The sequence below is a fragment of the Ahaetulla prasina genome, chromosome 6, assembly GCF_028640845.1.
Source record: "Ahaetulla prasina isolate Xishuangbanna chromosome 6, ASM2864084v1, whole genome shotgun sequence".
In the NCBI taxonomy this organism is placed as follows: domain Eukaryota; kingdom Metazoa; phylum Chordata; class Lepidosauria; order Squamata; family Colubridae; genus Ahaetulla; species Ahaetulla prasina.
In genome coordinates this window covers 59364078-59385383 of record NC_080544.1, presented here as the reverse complement: position 1 = coordinate 59385383, position 21306 = coordinate 59364078, and the positions used below count along the sequence as shown (strand labels likewise).

Genomic DNA, 21306 nt, shown 5'->3' with positions numbered 1-21306 from the left:
AAACTCGACTGCAGAAAATACGACTTCAGTAACAGAGGTGTTAATGGCTGGAATGCACTATCAGACTCTGTGGTCTCATCCCAAAACCCCCAAAACTTTAATCTAAGACTGTCTACTGTTGACCTCACCCCATTCCTAAGAGGTCAGTAAGGGGCGTGCATCAGAGCACCAGCATGCGTACTGTCCCTGTCCTAATGTTCCCTTTAATTGTATTCATTTTATGTATTCAATTCATGCTTATACTTATATATATTATCTAATATGTACTTGACTAAATAAATAAATAAATTCATAAGAGCTCTCTCTTCTCTTGTAGAAGATCCAGAATGACTACAGATCCATAGCCTTTCCTTCCTTCTAAATCCATAGAATCAGAGAATCTGTTTGCTAATTTGATCTTCATCTGAAATAAATAGAAACAGCTACATGCATCCTTTACAAATCAAAACACTAATTTCATGACTTTTAAAATCTTGATATAAAATGAACTTGGTATCTTTGTAGAACAGAGAAAAGTCATTTTGCTGAAGATATTTACTAGTCATTGCAATTTTGTCTACTGCGGTAACTATACATAGTTTGGGAAACTATCTAAGACTGTTCTATGGGATGAATAGCCATTTTCTAGCAGCATGGAAACTAATGAATTATCAGTTATTAGTAGATAAAAAGTAAATGTTCTGCATAAATTCCTCTAAACTCGTACACTTTTATAATCTGCAGTTTTCTTGATGGGATGCCATTGAAACTTGGAAGCCATTCTAAACTGACAGATACTGTTTAGTTAAACTTTGTTCTATTTTTGCTGTCATTATAATTTAGTTTTGCATTGTTCTAACTTTCATTAGTCACTAGTAGTTTTTAATTTATTTATGTGTATTGCACATATTTTAACTGTTATCAATATTTTTGTTGATTTTTGGTAAACTACTGTGAATTTGTATTGATACAGAGGAATGCTACCGGTAGTAAAATAAGTAGAATATATGAACAGTGGAATTCTAAGCTTATATTCCTGAACCTTTCTTATGAAACCTTTTATGGTTAATTTTCTTCAGGTTTACTGGACCAGATGGGCCAAGTGGTTTTGGATTTGAGCTGACATTTCGACTTAAGCGTGAAACTGGGGAATCTGCACCACCCACCTGGCCAGCAGAGTTAATGCAAGGCTTAGCCAGATATGTCTTCCAATCAGGTATAATTTAAATGTTTACTTTAGCAGTAATGGTTGGTGTGTTTGTTTGGTGTTTTTTTTTGTTGTTGCAATAATTAGCTCTAATTCTAGCTCCTTTTTCATAGATATTTCATTAATTTGAATTTTGCATAGCTTAAAAGACGAAACTCATATTTTTATTTGATAAAGCAAATTGGAGACTATAATTTGCGCTAGTAAGGACTCTGGAAACTGTTCATGATCTAGGAATAAGGACTTTGAATACCAGTATTCAGTTGAATAGTGGTATCCAGATTATTATACAGACCAGTTTAAATCCTGGACTTTTTTGTCTTGTCTTTTGAGTTAGTAGTTTTGTAGCTCTTGTTTTTCAACTTAGAATGTCTCTGTTGTCTATTTTTTATTTACAAATTGGTTTTCTCTGGTTTGACAGTTTGAGATTGCCATTTCACCAACTTCAATCCCAACAGCCAATAAATAAGTCAGTTCCCATCCCTCTTCTTAATTATTGATTGGAAATTATTTTTATCTGAAGTCATCTTTCTTTTACTGAAGCCTCGTTTGCTAAGCAATCTCTTTCAATATTATTTGACAGTCAAAAGTTTAAATCTTTCTCTAGCTTTTTTCTGATACTTTCTTTTATATTAAATGCTAATTTCTAGAATATTTAGCACTTTTTTCTTGCAATACATTTTGCTTGCAAGTTTCCAATGTAAAAATGTATTTCAATTGCTGGATCCTTGGTGCTATCTAAGCTTGGTTGTTTTCTTGGAGAAGTTTTTATATCAAATTAAGTAACATCATCAGTGTTAGTAGGGAGTGGAGTTTGGTGTCATTTTATGTCAGTGGTCTTGGTGGGAATAGTCTTTGTGATTTTACTTTGAATTAGAGAAAAGGGAAGCAAGCTCAAAGTGAGAACATTAGTAATTGAAATCACTTTTCCATTAACAAATTTTCTAAATGGAAGTAATATTTAATGGTCCAAACCATTTCATTATGTTTACTCGTATTTCTAAAACAGGGATCCCCAACCTTTTGATCCTCAGGGACCACCAAGTCCATAATTCTAAATCCCGGGGACCACAAATACGAATCCAGCACGCCGCTTGCTGAAGCGCATGGATTCCCAGTGACGGGATGGGGTCCTTCAGGCACTCTCCCTCCTCTCTTTCTTTCTCCCCCCTCCCCTCTCTCTCCCACTCTTTCTCTCTCATTCTCTCATTCTCTCTCCTCCCCTCTCTCTTTCTTTCTCTCCCACTCATTCTGTCATCTCTCTTTCTCTCTCCCCCCTTTCTCTCTCTCTTTCTTTCTTTCTCTCTTCCTCCTTCTCTCTCTCCCCTCCTCTCTTTCTCTCTCCCCCTCTCTTTCTCTCTCTCTCCCCACTCTTTCTCTCTCTTTCTTTCTCCCCCCTCTTTCTCTCTCTCTCATCTCTCTTCCCCCTTTCTTTCTCTCTCTCCCACTCTTTCTCATTCTCTCTCTCTCTTTCATTCTTTCTCTCATTCTCATTCTCTCTCTCTCTCATTCTCTTTCTCTCTGTCATCTCATGAGCCAGCCAGTGTCTTGGGGCTGAGAGGAAGTCAAACGTCTCCCCAAGAGACCGAGGTGCAGGAGCACCAACTAGGACCAGAAGAAACAGCCGTGAGATCCAGCTCCCGCTCTGGAATATGGAGCAAATCTCCATTCCCCCACTTCCCTTGCCAGGCAAGGAGTGACTGGGAAGGAAGGGCAAAGGGCAGGGACAGCCACTGATGGGTTCAGCCCAGGGGTGAAATCACAAAATTGTTTTTGTGAGTGCGTGTGTGTGTGAGGGAGGGAGCGATCTGAAGCCAAGCCATCCAAACTTCTGGCAGAGGTGGGGGTGGCTTCTGAGCAGCCCTGAATCAGCCAGCTCCATCTGACCTAATCTCTGAGTCTCGCTGTTCTCCTTGCCCCCCCACCCCACTCAAGCAGTGGCTTCCCTGCTCAGCTCCAACAAGCTATGCATCCATGGTGCCTGCACCAGCATCCAGAGAAAAGCAGAGAAGAAATGCCGCTGCTTCAGTGGGGTGACGGTGGGGGAGGTGAGGAGAACGGCGAGACTCAGGGAATAGATCAGGTAGAGCTGGCTAATTCAGGGCTGCTCAGAAGCTGGCCCCACCTCTGCCAGAAGTTTGGTTGGCTCAGCTTCAGATCGCTCTCTCCCTCACACACACACACACACGCACAAAAACAGAGGTTGGAGAGCTCTCTTGCTCGCTCGCTCTCCAAGCGCCCCATGCACAGCCCATTTGAGGAAAGGGCACGCATGGCTGGGCACACTTGGCTGCAGGAAGAGGCACGGAGCAATGGGGTTGTTTTGTTAGTGCTTCAGGAGGGCAGGTGGACATATTCATTATAGTTGTCAGCTGCAGACATCCGCCTGCCATCCCGAAGCACCACCGCGGTGAACAACCCCATTGCTCCATGCCTCTTCCTGCAGCCAAATGTGCCCAGCTATGCGTGTCCTTTCCTCAAATGGGCTGTGCATGGGGCGCTTGGAGAGTGAGCGAGCAAGAGAGATCTCCAACCTCTGTTTGTGTGTGTGTGTGGAAGGAGGGAGGGAGCGATCTGAAGCCTAACCACCCAAACTTCTGGCAGCGGCGGAGGCAGCTTCTGGGCAGCCCTGAGTCAGCCAGTTCCACCTGACCTATTCCCTGAGTCTCGCTCTTCTCCTCGCCCACCCCCACCCCACTCAAGCAGCAGTATTTCTTTTCTGCTTCTCTCCGGATGCTTGTGTGGGCACCATGGATGCAACTTCAGCCGATAGGAAGCTACAGCAGGGGGAAGAAACAGCCCGGATTCCCGCCACCTGTTGCTTCAGCCTGCCTGCACTGCCACTTGCCCAAATTTCCCTCAACAGCAGAGATTTACAGCCCCACCATGAGCTGCCTGGCCAGCCCCATCTTCCAGAGCTCTAGTCACAGGACTGGCCATTGCTTATCCGGGAGCAGTTCCTTCACCTGGGTGAAGCAGACCACCAACATTTTCTCACGGACCACCAGTGGTCCGCGGACCACCAGTTGGTGACCACTGTTCTAAAATATTCTTACCATATCACCTTTGCTTTGTTTTTACTAGAAATAAAAAAATATAAATAAACATTTTTATTTTGTATTTTTCCTTTATATCCCATTTGGGTATCTATTACTTTGTATATAGATACCCAAATGACTCTATAGTCAGCTAATAGGAAATTTCTATCTTTTAGTGAACTTTCATACTGGCATTCATATAAAAAACCCTGGATATTTTGTAGTATTAAATTGGCTTTTGCTTCAAAAGCTTTATTTGTTTTTACATTGAGTCTCAATGGCAGTAGCCTTCTGTGATTCAGTGCTCTCAAGCCTCAGCAGTATTTTGTTCCTGTGTACCAACTAGATGTTGAGTAATATTTCATGGGATAATGACTGCTTTGACCTCTGAACAAGAGGTTCATATTTCAGATTTACCTTTCAGTTGTTATTGAATTAATCTTTTTAATTTTGCATTCAAGTGAATTGTAATCTTGATCATTTAAGTGTTGGGAGTGCAGTTCTTCAGAAGCACATTCAAATTACTTCAATTATTACTTGAATCTGTTGGAAGTAGATTTTAATACAAGAATATTTAAACTACTATTGTAAAAATATTGTATAGTTGAATAACTGTGAATAACAAAAGTATTGCAAACAAAATAAAGTAATTTAATTGATCGTTGGATATGTGAAAATATTTATAATTTCATTTTAAAATTGTTCTAGAACAGGGGTGTCAAACAGGTGGCCCACGGGCTGAATGTGTTGTGCACAGGCCACACCTACCCCAGCTCCATGAATGAGAAAAACACCTGAAACTTCACATGACAGCAATGTGACATGGCGAATGTGACATCCGTGTTCTAGATGGGGACAAACAGGCTCCAACTCAACCCATCCAAGACGGAGTGGCTGTGGATGCCGGCGTCCCGGCACAGTCAGCTTACTCCATCGCTGACTGGGGGGCGAATCGTTAGCCCCTAGGGAATCGGTACGCAATTTAGGCATTCTCCTGGATGCACGGCTGTCTTTAGAAGACCACTTGACAGCTGTCGCCAGGGGAGCTTTTCATCAGGTTCGCCTGATTCGCCAATTGCGCCCTTTCCTGGACCGGGACACGTTATGCACGGTCACTCATGCCCTCGTCACTTCCCGTCTGGATTATTGCAATGCTCTCTACATGGGGCTCCCCTTGAGGAGCACCCGGAGGCTCCAACTGGTGCAGAATGCGGCCGCGCGGTGGATTGAGGGAGCTCCTCGTAGCTCCCATGTAACACCTCTCCTGCGCAGGCTGCATTGGTTGCCGGTGGTCTTCCGGGTGCGCTTCAAGGTGTTGGTTATCACCTTTAAAGCGCTCCATGGCATTGGACCGGGATATTTACGGGACCGCCTTCTGCCGACAGTTACCTCCCATTGTCCGATACGTCCAGTGCGCGCCCACAGGGAGGGTCTTCTTAGGGAGCCATCGGCTAGTCAATGTCGGCTGGCGGCCCCCAGGGGTCTTTATGGAATGAGCTGCCGGTGGGACTCCGTCTCCTCCCTGATCTCCGGACCTTTAAGCGCGCTCAAGACTTTCTTTTTTCACCAAGCGAGGCTGGCCTGATTGATTTTAGTATGGGGGTTTTAGTGGGTTTTAATAGGGTTTTTACCAAGGTTTTAGTTTCGATAAATTTTAGCTAATATTTTAAGTTACAGCGATTGAATCAGTTTTTTAAATTTGATAGTGTATTTTAAATTTGTTGGGATTTTTGTCGTTTTATTGGCCCTGAGTCTTCGGAGAAGGACGGTATAAAAATACGAATAAATAAAAATACAAATAAATAAATAGAACGTCATATGTTTGGTTCTGTTACTTATAGTAAACATTTTCTTATGCAGTAAAAAGATAGGTAACATTCTTATATGTAAGTGGTTTTTGTAAGCATTTATTGGAAGTCATAAGGACACAAGGAAAACTTCTAAAATAAAAACTTATGTCACCACAGAATATTGTGACTAATTCAGAATCCAGTTTTTCAGTTTGCAGATTATTTCTGGCACCACTATAATTAAATCACACCTCACCTCAGCTATGATGTGCAAATCCAGTGACAGCTGAGAATCAAGTTGTGCTCTAAGATTATAAACCTTCACCAGCTTCATCAAAAACAGGCTTACTTTCTAATTTCAGTTGTCACTATCAGTTCCAGTTTTATTTTTGTAACAGCTCCTCCCTATTGTCTGATTTTAATTTTTTCCTCATCTATCAGTTTCCAATATTTTAACAAATTGGGATCTACAATTCCCTTGTTCTATTCTGGCTTTAAAATTTGCATATCAAATTTTATTAATAATAAATATTTATAAAGACTGATTGTGGGGGTTCTGTCTCATAATATTTAGTGATGCTCATTGAATTTCAATAAACCTAAATTTATTTAGGTATCTCAGAAATTAAAAATGCTGGTGGTCGAAATCAAGGTGTTAATAGATGTCATAATTGTTATGTGGGTGGCAACAGAAAAATGATATGTACCTTTTATCTTTTATGAAAATGATTTTTACCTTTTACCTTTTAACAGAGCTAATGATATTCTTAGTTTTTATCCACTAATTGATTTAAAGTAAAAATCATAGTATCCATCCATATTTTTCATATAAGAGGTTATAGTTTTTAAAATTATTGTTACCTGTATCTTCTTATTCGCTTTCCATTCGTTTAGGACATTAAAATTTTGATACAATTTGGGTTGAATGATAATATTGGAAGATGATACAATTCCACTGAAAATTAAAGGAATTAGTCATTATTTCAGTGATAAAAATGTCTGTTTAGTGTTTTTTCCCAAAAACTTCAAATTGCATAGCAATAATTTGTCATGATAATGATTTAATATTGTGGGAAACCTCTGTAGAAAGGCAGGTCTTGCATTTTATTATACGATAGCAAGATCTGCTTTCTAAAGCTTTGATATTGGATTTGGTCACTTTGAGGCTTTGAAATTGAATCCATATAATTTTTCAAATACCCTATTTTTGAGACTATAAGACCCTCCAAACTATAAGATGCACATTAGCTTTAAAGGAGGAAAACAAGAAAAAAAAATCTGCCTCTGCTTCCCAGCATCCATCCGGCTATTCATCTGGCTAGCGTTCTTGCAGCCAACAGCAAACAGCCTGGTCAGCTTCAGCATGTTATTGCAGCACCAGCACGTGGCTCATCAGGGCTCTGCTCAGTTGTACCCACCACCAGTCAACTAAGCGGAGCTGCCGCCACCGCCGGGCAACACTGAAGGCTTCGCTGCCAAGCAGCTGATTGCCTGTTGGATTGGCTTCCCAGAATACCGCTGATCAGCTGTTCTAGACGGCGGGGATCGCTGTGGCCCATTCGCCACCGTGGCCCCTTCACCACCTTGGCCCGTTTGCTGCTGATCACATCAATCGGTGGCAAACAGGCAGTGGCAATAGGCGGCAGCAATAGGTGGCAGTCCCCACCGCCTAGAACAGCTGATCGACGCTGCGCACCCCACCACCACCCCGCTACAATATTCACTCTATAAGATGCACAGACATTTCCACCCACTTTTGGGGGGGTGCATCTTATAGCCCAAAAAATACAGTAGTTGGTTAGTTTAATTGTAATTTAATTGAGCAGTTAGTATTAATGTTACATCTGTAGAAGAAAGACATTTCTTAAATAGTCTTCATCCAAACAGACACAAATAGCTGGACTTCCAGCAGAGATTTGTATTAGCATTTGAAAACCAGGTGGAAATGGTTGGGATTTCCTGAAGGGAAATCTAGGCAGTAAAATACAGAATCAAGAGAATATTGTGACAAAAACACAAGCCTCGGGAATAAGTCGCTTTGTAACTCCTTTCATTGTGGAAAATAGTGACTGAGGTTTACATAATTAAAGCATTTAGTTAATCAGAATCCTGGCTGGTGTTTTGTATGACTTGGAAAACATTGAAATTTGGAATCCTAAGGACTCTTAAGATGACTTTGAATATTGTTGAGCAGCTGCATGCCCCTTTTATTTATAGGTCTTTATATGCTTTTGAAATCTGAATGTATCAATTGATTTTTCATACATGTCTGTTGAAATGTGAAATATTTCTTGCTTAGGTTACACTTTCCTGCACCTAATCCTCTGGCCAAATTGCTATAGCTTCATGGTGGTCAAAAAAACCAGGTTTCCCTCGAAGGCTGTGATGGTTTCCAATGAAAATAATGTTCTTTCCTGATCTTCCTGCAAGATATTTCTAAAGTGGATTTGGAGACTAAAAGTTATGCTACTTCCAGCCACCATAGCCTAGCTCTAATAAATGCCTTAACCCTCATAGTTGTTGATCAGTAGAATTTTGTTTTCCTTTAGCCATGGGATTAATGGGACATGTTTCAACTAAGCAAGATTTTCCATGATCAGATTCTCTATGGATCCAAAGATTCCCTGTGGATTAATTAGAATAATAGAGAGAGGTTGTTGGAAATGCATATGGTATTAAAAGTTATTTGCACTCATTCTTTTGTGCAAAGAGATAAAACTTAACAGAAAATAATGGCATATTAAAATCTGAGCTTTTGATACCGCCATTAAAACAGCACTGTAAGCTAGCAGCCAACTATGAATGATTATAATATACGGATTTTAACTTTACTGCTATATGTTAAGCATTTTAATTCTGATTAGTTTCTAGAAACAAAGTAGATGTAAATTTTTGACAAAATATTTGGGTCCCTACATTGGGATGTTTTTACCAGGGTCTGAACAATTTATTTATCAAGGTTGCATTGATTGATTGTTTGATTTGTTTGTTTATTATTTGCTGCCTTATTATTTTTATAAATAACTCAAGGCAGCAAACGTACCTAACACGTCTTCCTTCTTCTCCTATTTTTGCACAACAACCTTGTGAGGTGAGTTGGTCTGACGGAGAGTGACTGGCTCAAGGTCACCCATGGCTTTCATGGCTAAGGCCAAGTTTGAAATCCTGGTGTCCCAGTTTCTAGCCTGGTGCCTTACTGTTTTTGTTATAACTTTGTAAGCCACATTGACTCTTTTTAATGAAAAGTGACACATAAAGTTGCAAAATAAATGTAATTTTTCACTACATTTTCCTGTTTACTGGAACTCAGATTTCCTGGCATGGGTTGGCAGGACCAACATTTTATGTAGAAAACTTCATGGAATCCAATCCAGATGAATGAGCAGGATGATCAGAGATAAACTGTCGTTCTGCACCAGCTTGCTAAGTAGAATGAATTTTAAAGAGAATAGTCACTTCATAGAAAACTTGTTAAAAAAATATTTTTTTTAAACTTTTTTTGCCTTCTAATCAGTGGTGCCCAGATGGGTGTGTGACTTATGGCCATTTTTCACACGGCAGTTGCAGCAGTCCCATGGTCACACGATCAAAATTCAGATGCTTGGCAACTAGTTCATATTTATGACAGTTGCAGTTCCCTGCAGTCACGTGATCCCCTTTTGCAACCTTCTGACAAGCAAAATCAATGCGGAAGGCAGATTCATTTAACAACCATGTTAAATAATAAATAAATGGGTAGTGTTTCTGTTGTAATCTTTTTATGGTGATGTGATGCTTGCTTTGGCCATTTATTGATTATTCCAGGTTTTTAAGAAGTTTGCCTTCATTTTCCTCAACAGAAAATACATTCTGTAGTGGTGACCATGTATCATGGCATAGTCCATTGGACAACAGTGAGTCTAGAATCCAACATATGCTCCTGACTGAAGATCCTCAAATGCAGCCAGTTCAGACACCATTTGGAATTGTAACATTTCTCCAGGTACGTGTTCTCTAGCAGTCAGTATTCTTATAACTGCCTATAAGAAATAATATTTTATTTTTCCATGTAAACAATTATCTGTCATTTCCTATTTTTAGATATTAAAAAGACATTATGTACCATTTCCCATAAAAACCATATAAGTAATTTTGGTCAAGGCTAAAGAACTAAGTACTTCCCATGCTAATTGTGGTAGTCTTTTAGGTCACTTTAGTTCATTTTCATCAGACTTCAATTTCTTTCTTTTGTACATCTAATATACGGTCCATACAATGACAATTGGGCCTAGAATCTTGCTTGTTGAGCAAAGCAGTTGTTAAGCGAGATACCATGTGACCACTTTACTCAACAACTGCAACCCCCAGCTCTCCCATTGTGGTTATTAAGCAGAAACCCAGGGAACCCCTGATATAGTAGGGCAGAGAGACGGCCCAGGCCTTCTCCCCATCCTATCAGAGAAAATGACCATAGAAACACTGAATTTCCCTTGGCATGCTGGAGAGATGGATTTCAAATCTGATTAAACTGTTAGCAGATGCCAGCATTCTGAGTCTTCCAGGGGTGGGGAGAATGTTTTTCTTTCCCTCCCCTCTGGAGCCCCTCTGAGCTTTCCGATGGGAGGGAAAGGCTCAAAACACTCAAGTTTCACTAACATTTTCCCTTCCTCTCCAGAGCCATCTCTGAGCCATCTGTTAGGGTGGGGGAGGCTAGTGAACGCCAGTGGCTCTGAAAGGCTACAATTGATCTTAGCCAAAAGGCATTCACTAGAGTTTTGCCCAGATTTTAGGTCCCTTCCTCCAGTGTACAGGACTTTTTTTCCCCTTTTCTCTGTCGTTTAAATTTGTGCTGCATCATGTTAGTTTTTCCAATATATTTTCTTGTTATGTATAAAAAAAATCTTATTATTTTATTTTATTGTTCTAGATTGTTGGAGTATGTACAGAAGAGCTTCATGCAGCACAGCAGTGGAATGGGCAGGGTATATTAGAATTGCTTCGGACTGTTCCTGTGTAAGTAGAGCATTTCCACCTGATTTGGAAGTCATATCAACACTTAAAAGATAATGTCTGATTAAGATCAATTCAGCCACTTCCAAATGCCACACTTGAAATAATCACTTTTTAAAACCTGTATACTTAAATAGTTGAGGTTTTCCCCCTCCCCACTCTAATTGCACAGTACAACTTGAAATTGCAATTTATTTGGTTAGTTATGGCATCGCCATAATAATAAACCAACTAAAACCCACCAAAGCATCCTAAGTAAACCAAAAGACCCAGCAGGCCCAGAAGTAAAAGCAGGAGTCATCTATAATATACAGTGTAAGGACTATAACAGCCACTATGTACGACAAACAGGCAGAAGACTAGCAGAGCGCATCCATGAATACCAATTAGCTGTCAGAAGATAGGATGAAAACTCCTTTATTTCGCAACACATGGACAGACTTAATCATAGTTTTAGCTGGAAAACAGACCATCCTAGACCAAGCCAAATCCAAAAATGCTAGAAAATTCCTGAAAGCATGTCATTCAAACAAATCAGCCACCAACAGGCACATAGAGAGAAATAATAACTATATACCATTCAAAAGAGACAATCAAAAAGCCAAAAAGGAAAAAAAAGACCAAAATACCTCCTCACCAACACCCAGATGAGCAGAGATTAACACCAAGATTAACACTAGACCAACAATCAAGAAATAAATACGTCAGTCAGGAAATTACCAGGTCAGACAAACAAGCTAACAGTAAGCAACAGCCTAATCAAGGAATCGCCAAGATCATTCTCACCAAGACCACAAGACGGAACAAACCTCTAATACATAAAATGAAATAAATCCACACTCCCTTCTTGCACTGATCAGCTTACTTAGTTCAGTAATTAAATGTCTGCAAGAAAACAACCAAGCTCAGAGAATACCAGGGACCCCAAACTTCAACCCTGAGCTACAAAGTACTGTCTTCTATTAGTTACTTTATGTAACATGCAGAAAATAAATATCTTCAGTGTGAAGATATTTTAGGTATCATATTATTTTAGGATTGTGATACCTAAAGAATTATATACATTCGTACAAATTTGATAGCCTGCAAAAAGAATCCGAGAAGGCATTTTGTGGTCTGAGATACAGTCAGTAAAGATGCACAAGATACCCTAAAATTCTGGGAATAGTTGCAGTTAACTATTGCTCTTTTTTTGTACATCTATAGAGCAGGAGGTCCATGGTTAATCACAGATATGCGACGTGGGGAAACAATATTCGAAATAGATCCACATCTGCAAGTATGCATTTTAATTATTTAGTTTATTGATATTTCACGAGTGGACACAGTTGCATTCGTAACCCAAAACAATTCTCTCCTTGTATTTGAATGTTCTCAGAAAAAATAGTCAATTATTTTTGTTACTTTGCTATCAGTTTTTGACTTGTGAGTCTTCATGCTCCCAATCCTTGGAACCATGGTCAATAAAGGCTCAGTTCAGATTAGTTTCACTGTTGCTACTGAACTGGGTCACAGACATAATTTCCTTCCTTCCTTCCTTCCTTCCTTCCTTCCTTCCTTCCTTCCTTCCTTCCTTCCTTCCTTCCTTCCTTCCTTCCTTCCTTCCTTCCTTCGTCTCCCTCTCTCACTTCCCAAACAGTTGTAAAACTGCACAACTCCAAAATGATGCTGGATGGCATGCAATAAAAACAATTACAACAAAAAAAAAAGGCCCATTCATGTGCCCATTCGTGATACCTTGTGTGCTTGGGGAAAATTGAGGGGTTGAGATATGAATGGAAAGACATCTGTTCATTGCCTTGTTTTGTAGAAACCAATATGATTTATGATAACTAGAATGATTTCAAAAGCCTTGAAAAACTATATGTAACCCTTCACTCCTGGGTTGGAAATAGACTAGCATGCTGAAGCTGATCTTTGCAACCATTGACAGTAAGGAATATTAGATGTGAAACTGTCATCTCAGAGTGAAATCTTCCTTCAGTATTACCAAACATTATAACCATAGTTGACGGATATGTAGTTTCTAACAGTTTCTTCAATGATATTCTCAAACAGACCAGGTTGTGTTTTTGTTTTCATGTGAAAAGGAAAATTTAATCACTTTTTTTCTTCTGTTTTCATGTTTTTTTCTTCTGTTTTAAACTGCTGCAGTTTACCCTTTCTTATTTTAAAAGCCAAGATTTAGTTTAACAGCAACATCTGGTGGTGAATGTTAGAACTGAAGATAAATCATTTTCTTCATCTGTTGAACTGGTAGTGAGATGCAGGAATATCTCTTTCTGATATTGATTTTGGAAGTGAAGCATGCTGGGAGAATTAATAGTTGGAATTCATTAAACCTTATTTTTGATTCAACATTACCCTTTCATGAAATGTAGTTTTGAATATATGCTCTGTCTCAGGATACCAAATGGTAACTGGCAACTTAGACATTCTGCCATCGCTTGGTGATAGAGCACGGGCTTCATCATGCATAATTACAGAAGTTTAATGCCTCAAGATAGGGCTGGGAAAAAAGTCCCATGAAGCAGTGTGACATTACTCTGGGTGGAGCTACAGTATGTTCTGAGTTTTAAGTCCATTGTATTCATTGACATTGATTTGCAGCTGACTTTTGTGTCTTTAGAGCAGTGAAAAATGAGTACTGAAGCTCTTAATTTTTGAGACACTTAGCATTAATAAAATATACGTAATAGATATGGGGTAGGTTCTATTTAACTTTACTACTGGTTCGCAATGGGATCACATGTACAGATCGTCTATGATGACATCTGGGTGGGTTGGCAGAGCCTCCCCCCGGTTTTACTACCGGTTTGCAAGAACCGGACCAAACCAGGGGCAACCTACCACTGTAATAGATTCTGTAATGAGAGAACTATGTCCGCAAATGTGTGCTTGTTTGGGATCCTTTTAAGCAGGACCGAGTTGATAAAGGGATTGAAACAGATGGCTCAAATCTAAGCGGTGTCAGTGCAAAATGTGCCTGGGATGACCTTAGCCGGCCACCAGAGGACGATGAAGACAGCAGAAGTATCTGCATTGGTACACATCCTAGACGATTGTCTGGAAAAGGTAAGTTAAACTTTGATCCCACCAATCTTAAGATTTATTTGGTCTAATAATTAAGGCACCAGATAAAAAGCAAGGGTCTGTGAGTTCAAGTCCCACCTCGCCCATGAAAGCCAGCTGGGTGACTTTGGGTAGTCAGTCTCTCTTGGCCCAACTCCCCACACAGGATTGTGAGGATATCTATCTATCTATCTATCTATCTATCTATCTATCTATCTATCTATCTATCTATCTATCTATCTATCTTTATATTTATAATATAAACACTTTAGACTCCAACCTGAAACAGGCATACAGAGCGATCCCCCTCCCCCACCATATCTCCATATCCAGATCCAACCATATCTCACTCCTGTTATGGCTGAAGTATGTCCTTCTCAGGAAAAGAACTTAGCCATCCATGAAAATGGTTAAAAGCTGGCCAGAGGGCACTCTCAGTCAGCTGTAGGACTGTTTTGAAACCACTGAGTGGAGTGTATTTGAACATCAAGACCTATATGAATATACTGAAGCCGTACTCTCTTACATCAAAGTCTGCACTGACAACGAAATAGCAGACAGGTGCATCAGAGTCTATGGGAATTGTAAACCCTGGATGATTGCCAAGGTACAGATGCTTCTGAGATCCCGGGATTCTGCCTTTAAGGCAGGGGACAGTGAGAGATATAGAGAGGCCAGGGCAAACCTCAGAAGAGGCATTAAGATGGCGAAACAACAATATAAACACAAGGTGGAGAACCATCTAGCAGACAACAACCCGAAGCAAGTGTGATAGGGACTGCAGCACCTAACTAATCATAAGGACAACACAAGGAACACGGTCAACGCTGATGCCTCGTTGGTAGATGAGTTGAACACCTTTTCCCGCTACGAGATGAAAAGGCCAGATCTTGTAGGCTCACCAGCCTTCAGATTCCCAGCCACTCACTCTCTACGAACACCAAGTGAGAGCTATATTGAAGGCTGTGAATCCTTGCAAAGCTGCAGGTTCAGAAGGGTACTGGGGATAGTGGTAAAGAATTCTGCCAATCACTTAGCAGGGGTCCCAACTAGGATCTTCAATATCTCCCTGCAAACAACCTGTGATCCATTATGCTTGAAAGCAGCCACTATTGTCCCAGTCCCGAAGAAAACAGCAATTAACTGCCTAAATGTAGTGATGAAATGGTTCGAAAGATTTGTTCTCCAACACCTTAGGACATGCCTCTCACCAGACTTCGACAAATATCAGTTTGCCTACAGGGGGAATAGGCCAACAGACGACACCATAGCTCAGTAATGGCTAACCTTTTTGCCATCACGTGCCAGGAGGGGCCCTGGGGGTGCCACACTCATAATTCTATGCGCCCCACCCCCATGCATGCATGCGCAACCCCCTCCCACGCCCCCCCTCCCCTCCTGGCACATGATGGCTTGGTTGGCCCATTTTTCTCTCTCATCTGGCTCCACAGCCTTTCTAGGGGACAGGAAAAAACAGGCCTTCCCCACCACCACCCCCGAGGCCCTCCAGAGGCAGGAAACAACCTGTTTCCCTACTTCCCTAGTGGGCCCAGAAGGCCCAAAAATCAGCACCTTAGAAGAGTGAGGAAAATTCTCAGGGACGACTCTCACCCTGGTCATCACTTCTTTAACCTCCTACTATTGGAAAGGAGATACAGCCAGCCGTACAAACAGGCTGAAGAAGAGTTTTTATCCGTGGGCTGTCAGACTCCTGAATGAGAAATAACTTCATAACTATGTAGTATGATGGACTGCAGGGCCGGCGCAATGTGTAACATGTTCACACTGGTGCAATAGGACTGGGTGTTTTGTTAATATGATTTATTGGGTTAGGGATTTTCTATCTTCACTGTGAGTTGTATTGTGTTGGAGGAAGCACCGAGGGAGCTCAATCAATCTCATTGCATGTATGTTGTGCACTGACAATAAAGATTTGAATTGAATTGAGTATGTTCTTGGCCCTATTACATAGTAATATGGCTACTGTACCAAGAAAAGTAGCAAATTTTTGATGTCAATTTCTAAAAATATTTACTTCCCAATCTAAGTGAAAATAGAAGGCAGGCACTTTCCAAATATATTCAGACCATGTGCATAAAAGGTTTTTTTAAAAAATATTTAAATAAATTGTATTATAGCTAGGCAGCTGTTTCCAGCTCAAGAATATATTAAATTCCAAGTTAGGTCTTCAAGAAACTTTGTCAGTACCGTGAAAATGAGTCTTTCCCCAGATGGAAAGTTGTGCAAATGTGTTCACAGACAAGTCTCCACCCTACACACACACACACACACACACACACACAAACACACACATACAACATATACAATCTCATGAGCAAATACATCAGTTCCATACCCCATTTGAAACACACTATCTCCCAATCTACTCTGAAGAACGTCTATGATCTCTTCCTTTGACTCTTACTGAGTACTTATGCAGAGGTTCCTTATATACCCTTTCCTTAGCAACCAAAATGGGGCTTTTTGCTGACAGACAGTTGCTTCCCTCCAGGTGAAGGAGACAAACTCTGTTTCCTGGCCAATTGCATTTTAAACCCTTTTGCTGAGAGCAGGGGCAAGCATCTGGGAGGAGGTGTAGCAACTAGTTTTCTTTAGCAATTTATGAGACAAGCCAGGGATCACAAAGCTGCCTTGTCAACTCTGGATTTTTCTATTGCCATGACTTCAGTCTGCCTATGCAGATAGAATGTCATACAACATGAGAAAGCCTGTAAGTACTAGCAGATAGCAAATGAAGTAAGATCATGTTCAGGATAGTGATCTACAGTTTTTGATATACAGATGAAAAAGAAAGTATAAGCTCTTTGTTTTAGTATTACAATCTACTGTTTGAAAGATCACCTCATCTACATTTAACTCTATTTTTAAATTTCTGAATTTTCAGATACAGAACAAATTCGAGAAACTCTACGAAGGGGACTAGAGATTAACAGCAAGCCAATTTTGCCACCAATTAATACTCAGAGGCAGAATGGATTGAACAGTGACAGAGCACCGTAAGTTTAGTCTTAAAGATGAATCTTGAAGTCAGAAAGATGAGTTTTTCTCATTTTTCTTAAGATAATAATGGGAGGAAAGGCTATTTTTGTATATAATATAATGTTTATAATATAATATTTTTATTATAGTTATATTATAATGTTAATATAATGTTGGTACTATACTTCAAATATATTTTATTTAACTATGTATTTGCAATATTTTATACTGCTTTTAATTTAAAAACTTAAATTTAGAAACTACCAAAGTGGTATTTGATATACAGTATATAAAAAATATGAAACAAAATAGTAAAAATGGCTTAAATAATCAAAGGAAAGCAAATAACAAATTGTTTATAATTAGGGCAATTGAAAAGAGTCAGTGGAAAACTTTGCTAAATAAAAAATATTTTAGTTTCTGAAAAATACTCAGGTTTGAGAGTGCTAATCTTTGCTTGAGATTTATTCCACTGGTAAACATCATTAAATTAAAGTAGCATAAAGCAGAAATGACCTTAGAAGTCAATCTCTGCTCAGTGCAGAACCTTAGAATATGGTTTTAATGTATGTATGTAATATATGTATAGACAGACAGATATTTTATGTTGTAAGATGGGCAGCCAATACATTTTATAAAGAAATAAAGAAATAAAATGTCTCTAACCAATGATCCAGCCTCTTTTTCAAGTTCACCAATGACTCATGATTTCATGTAGCAGCCTGCTCTTCTGGCTGGCAACTTGTAAATTGAGGACGTTCCTCCTTGCATTTAGCCTGAACCTGCTTACTTATAGCTTTTAGTTAGTATACTGATTCTGATCTGACTTCTGGGACAGTGTCTACTATCTTTTCTGTGTTATAATATTTCAAATATTTGAAGCATATCTTTATAAGAGAAAATGCTTGTCTTTTATACCATAGTTATGTGAATATTGGCAAGGCATGGGACAGTCATTAGAACATCAATATGAGAGTCAAACCCTGCCTAAGAGCTCAGAAACTTAAAGGTCAGAAGTTAAGAAAGAGAAATTGAATGAAAGGCTAAGCTATCTCACATCCTAAAATAAATGTGTTGACCAAATTACTGTATAGTGTGAATTGAGAATGTTCAAGTTATTAAACATCAGACTAGCAAAATTTTAAAAAATGGAACTATATACCAGATAGCAGCATATTTATTTATATCAGTAGCTGAGGTAGATCATATATGTAATTAATTTACACATTATTAGCAATATGGGATACATAAGAAGTAACTGCATTTGGGTCATGTTACTTGGTCTTTTGTGTACATTAGGTATAAATGTTTCTGTATATTTGTGTGTGTAAAGAAAAAAATCAGAATTTAAGTTTTATTTTTATTTCTCAGTTTCAAATGTTCCTTCGCCCTCTATAGAATATGAATAATAGCATATTATTGTTCACAAGTAAACAAAGGATGGTTGTTTTCAAGTAATCTCTGAAATACGCACTCTTAACAAATAAGAGGCTTTTGTCTATATCATGAGTTGGCTGTTTGACTTATTAGCATTACATTAGATTCCGCACATTACTTTTTGTAATATTGATTATGAGTGTTCTGTCCCCCTCCCCACTTCACAGAGAAGACGCAGAGACGCGTGTCCCACAGTCCTTTATATTTGCAACAGACCTGATTTTCAGTAGTGAATGAAAGCCTTGGCAGCTACAGTGCAAAGGCCTGCCAAGTTCCGAGTTCTTTATCTCTTACGGAGACAGAAGCCCACATGTCCAAGATTCGTTGCCAAGAGCTCACAGAAAAAAGTCTTTGCACAGACCAGGCCTTTAACTCCCAAACCGATCTGCAGTTCGCACTTGGTAGCTTTTTGTCTGTCACAAGGGCCAAATGGTAACTCCACCCGCTTTTATCCTCTGTGGGGTGTGTCTCAGTGACTCAGCAATCTCTGAGCCTGCCACACCTCTTCCTTTGCTGCGCGCGCTTATCTTTTCGTCGCTGCCTCGGGTCAATCCAAGATTGATCTTCAGCAGCTGGAGCCTGAGGCATTGCTAGGGAGGAGGAGGATCCGGGAGAGGAAGGCCTTGTCAGCTCCTCCTCCTGGCCTGCAACTGGAACTTAGGGCGGTGCCAGAGAGGAGGGTCCTGGAGAGGGAGGCCTTGTCGGCTCCTCCCCCTCACTCTCAGAGTCATCCTCCTCCATGAAGACAGGCTCAGGGGCCAGAGTCACAACAATGAGTGTCCAAAGATTGCAGCCAAATTTTACAAAAAAAGAGGAAGCACTGGCACCTTTAGAAGAACTTCCAGATTGATAGAACTAAAAAATATCTAGACAATATTTTCCCCTCTCTCCCCCTTCCCTGCCATATTAGCCCTGTAGGGACTACGTGCTCTCAGAAGTTACATAAAGTAGAGTGAACCAGTGGTGTGTAGAATATGATGGCTGGGCTAATAGGCAAAGATTGTTCTCCTTGGAAGAAAAGCTGGCTGGAACCTTATATAGTAAAAAGCTATTTTAGAATGGAAGATACACTGTAATATAATTTTAGCATTTTATATCTCTTCTGTAATTTCATATCTCTAACTTTAGTTATTGGTCCTCTGTTATAAAAGTAAACAAATTGTATTATTTGTTGTCCAAATTGCCTAGTTAAAGTGTATACAACAAAGGAAGTATTTAAATGCAAGTGCAGCATTGCAAATATTTCACTTTTTCAGCATTACCCAATCAGCATTGAACTTTGGTATCAGAGTTTTTTAAAGGAAAATATTAATTGTTAAAATATAGCACAGTAAGTCATACAGACTCTTGCATTAAGTAACTTTAATTTACTTTTTAGAACTTTTAATTTAAGTAACAGGTAGACAGTGGAACATTGTATTTCTGCACAAGTTCAGTTTTCAGTCTCTGAATCAAATACCCCAGACAATAGATCTCATAAAAATAGTCAGCATTTAAGGATAACTACCCTAGTTTGTTATTTTAATGACAAGCTTTAATCTGTTAATCAATGCTTGTCATGGCAAATCTTAGTTTCTCCTTTACTTGGAATATAAGCAATTTTTGAAACTTTGGTCTCTCAGATTCTTAGAATCTCAGAAAAAATGTAGGAAAGTTAAACTATGTAGCAAGCAATTATTTTTTCCCCTGGAGAATTAATATTGACTGCCTTCAAATGACATGGTTTATATCATCTGTCTCTAATATTGCAGGAGGATCAGAGATTATTGCAAATCTGTTTATCTGACTATGACTTCTGTTGCTTTCTCAGCAACAGTAGAGATCTGGTTTTCCAGCAGATTATTAGCTTTGCTTCTGCTACCCAAATCTAGATCTGAAGTTTAATACAGCAGCAGCTAACAGCAGTACGGCTAACAGTGTTGTTGTTCATCTTAATTCACAAGATGTAGAAACCAATTCAGGCTATTAATAAAAACAGAAAATGAAGGAAGAAATAGTTGAAAGTCAGCAAAAGTCACCTTGGTAACTGCTGCATTGCGCTCATTTAAAATGAAGAGACTTCAAACATTGACTACAAAAGAATTTAATCATCTAAAGAATTAATCTGACAACTGCCCACACTTACACCTCCCACAATCCTTCAATCACTCAGAATGAGCTTTAATCTCAGATTCCCTTCCAGTTCCATAAAATGTTAGATATGCAGTCTCATGCTGGGGCATTTCCGGCATATTGCTCTCATTTAAATGCACCCTCTCTTTCCTAATACAGAAGTCATGGCTCTTGTCAGGTTTTATTCATTTCTTTCTGGATATAAGCTGAGAATCCATGAATTATTTGTGTTGGTTGAGTGGAGAATTTGATGTGGCAGTTTTTAAAATATATTGGTTAATGACAACCTGAATTATTTTAATGTTAAATAGATCTGATTAAGAGTACTTTATATGTGTAAGAGTAAATGAAGGTAAGAGATGATGACCATAAAAAGGAAAATAACACAAATAAGTAGAAATAAAACTGAAAACACCAGATATAAAACCAGGTATTAAACTCCTGCTTTCCAAGTTACATTTGCAGAGGAAAAAAACCTGCAGTAATAACTTTTTTGGCTCCCCCTGATTTTCCCTAAAGTGTTAGAAATTCCATCACCCCCTCATCTAGGTTGTCTTCTTCCCCAGGACCAAGCATGGCATTCATTCAAGCTGAAAGAATGAATACTTGATTCTTTATTCAGCTTAGTGTAGGTTATTGAAAATCTTATATGTGGGTGGCCCTGCCAATACCCTTTATTCTT

At 39.4% G+C, this 21306-nt stretch overlaps 1 protein-coding gene across 2 annotated transcripts in view; it reads left to right on the top strand.

Annotated features, from left to right (window-relative positions):
- The window catches only part of SUFU (SUFU negative regulator of hedgehog signaling), a 71156-nt gene that overhangs the window by 17795 nt on the left and 32055 nt on the right, over positions 1-21306 (top strand). Inside the window, exons 3-8 of one of the 2 annotated variants that reach the window (XM_058188030.1) lie at positions 1059-1195; positions 9854-9996; positions 10921-11006; positions 12210-12282; positions 13925-14078; positions 16981-17092. In XM_058188030.1, coding sequence (XP_058044013.1) covers positions 1059-1195; positions 9854-9996; positions 10921-11006; positions 12210-12282; positions 13925-14078; positions 16981-17092 — 705 coding nt within the window. Of the gene's footprint in view, positions 1-1058; positions 1196-9853; positions 9997-10920; positions 11007-12209; positions 12283-13921; positions 14079-16980; positions 17093-21306 lie in introns of both variants that reach the window. The other variant, XM_058188029.1, reaches the window with a different exon arrangement.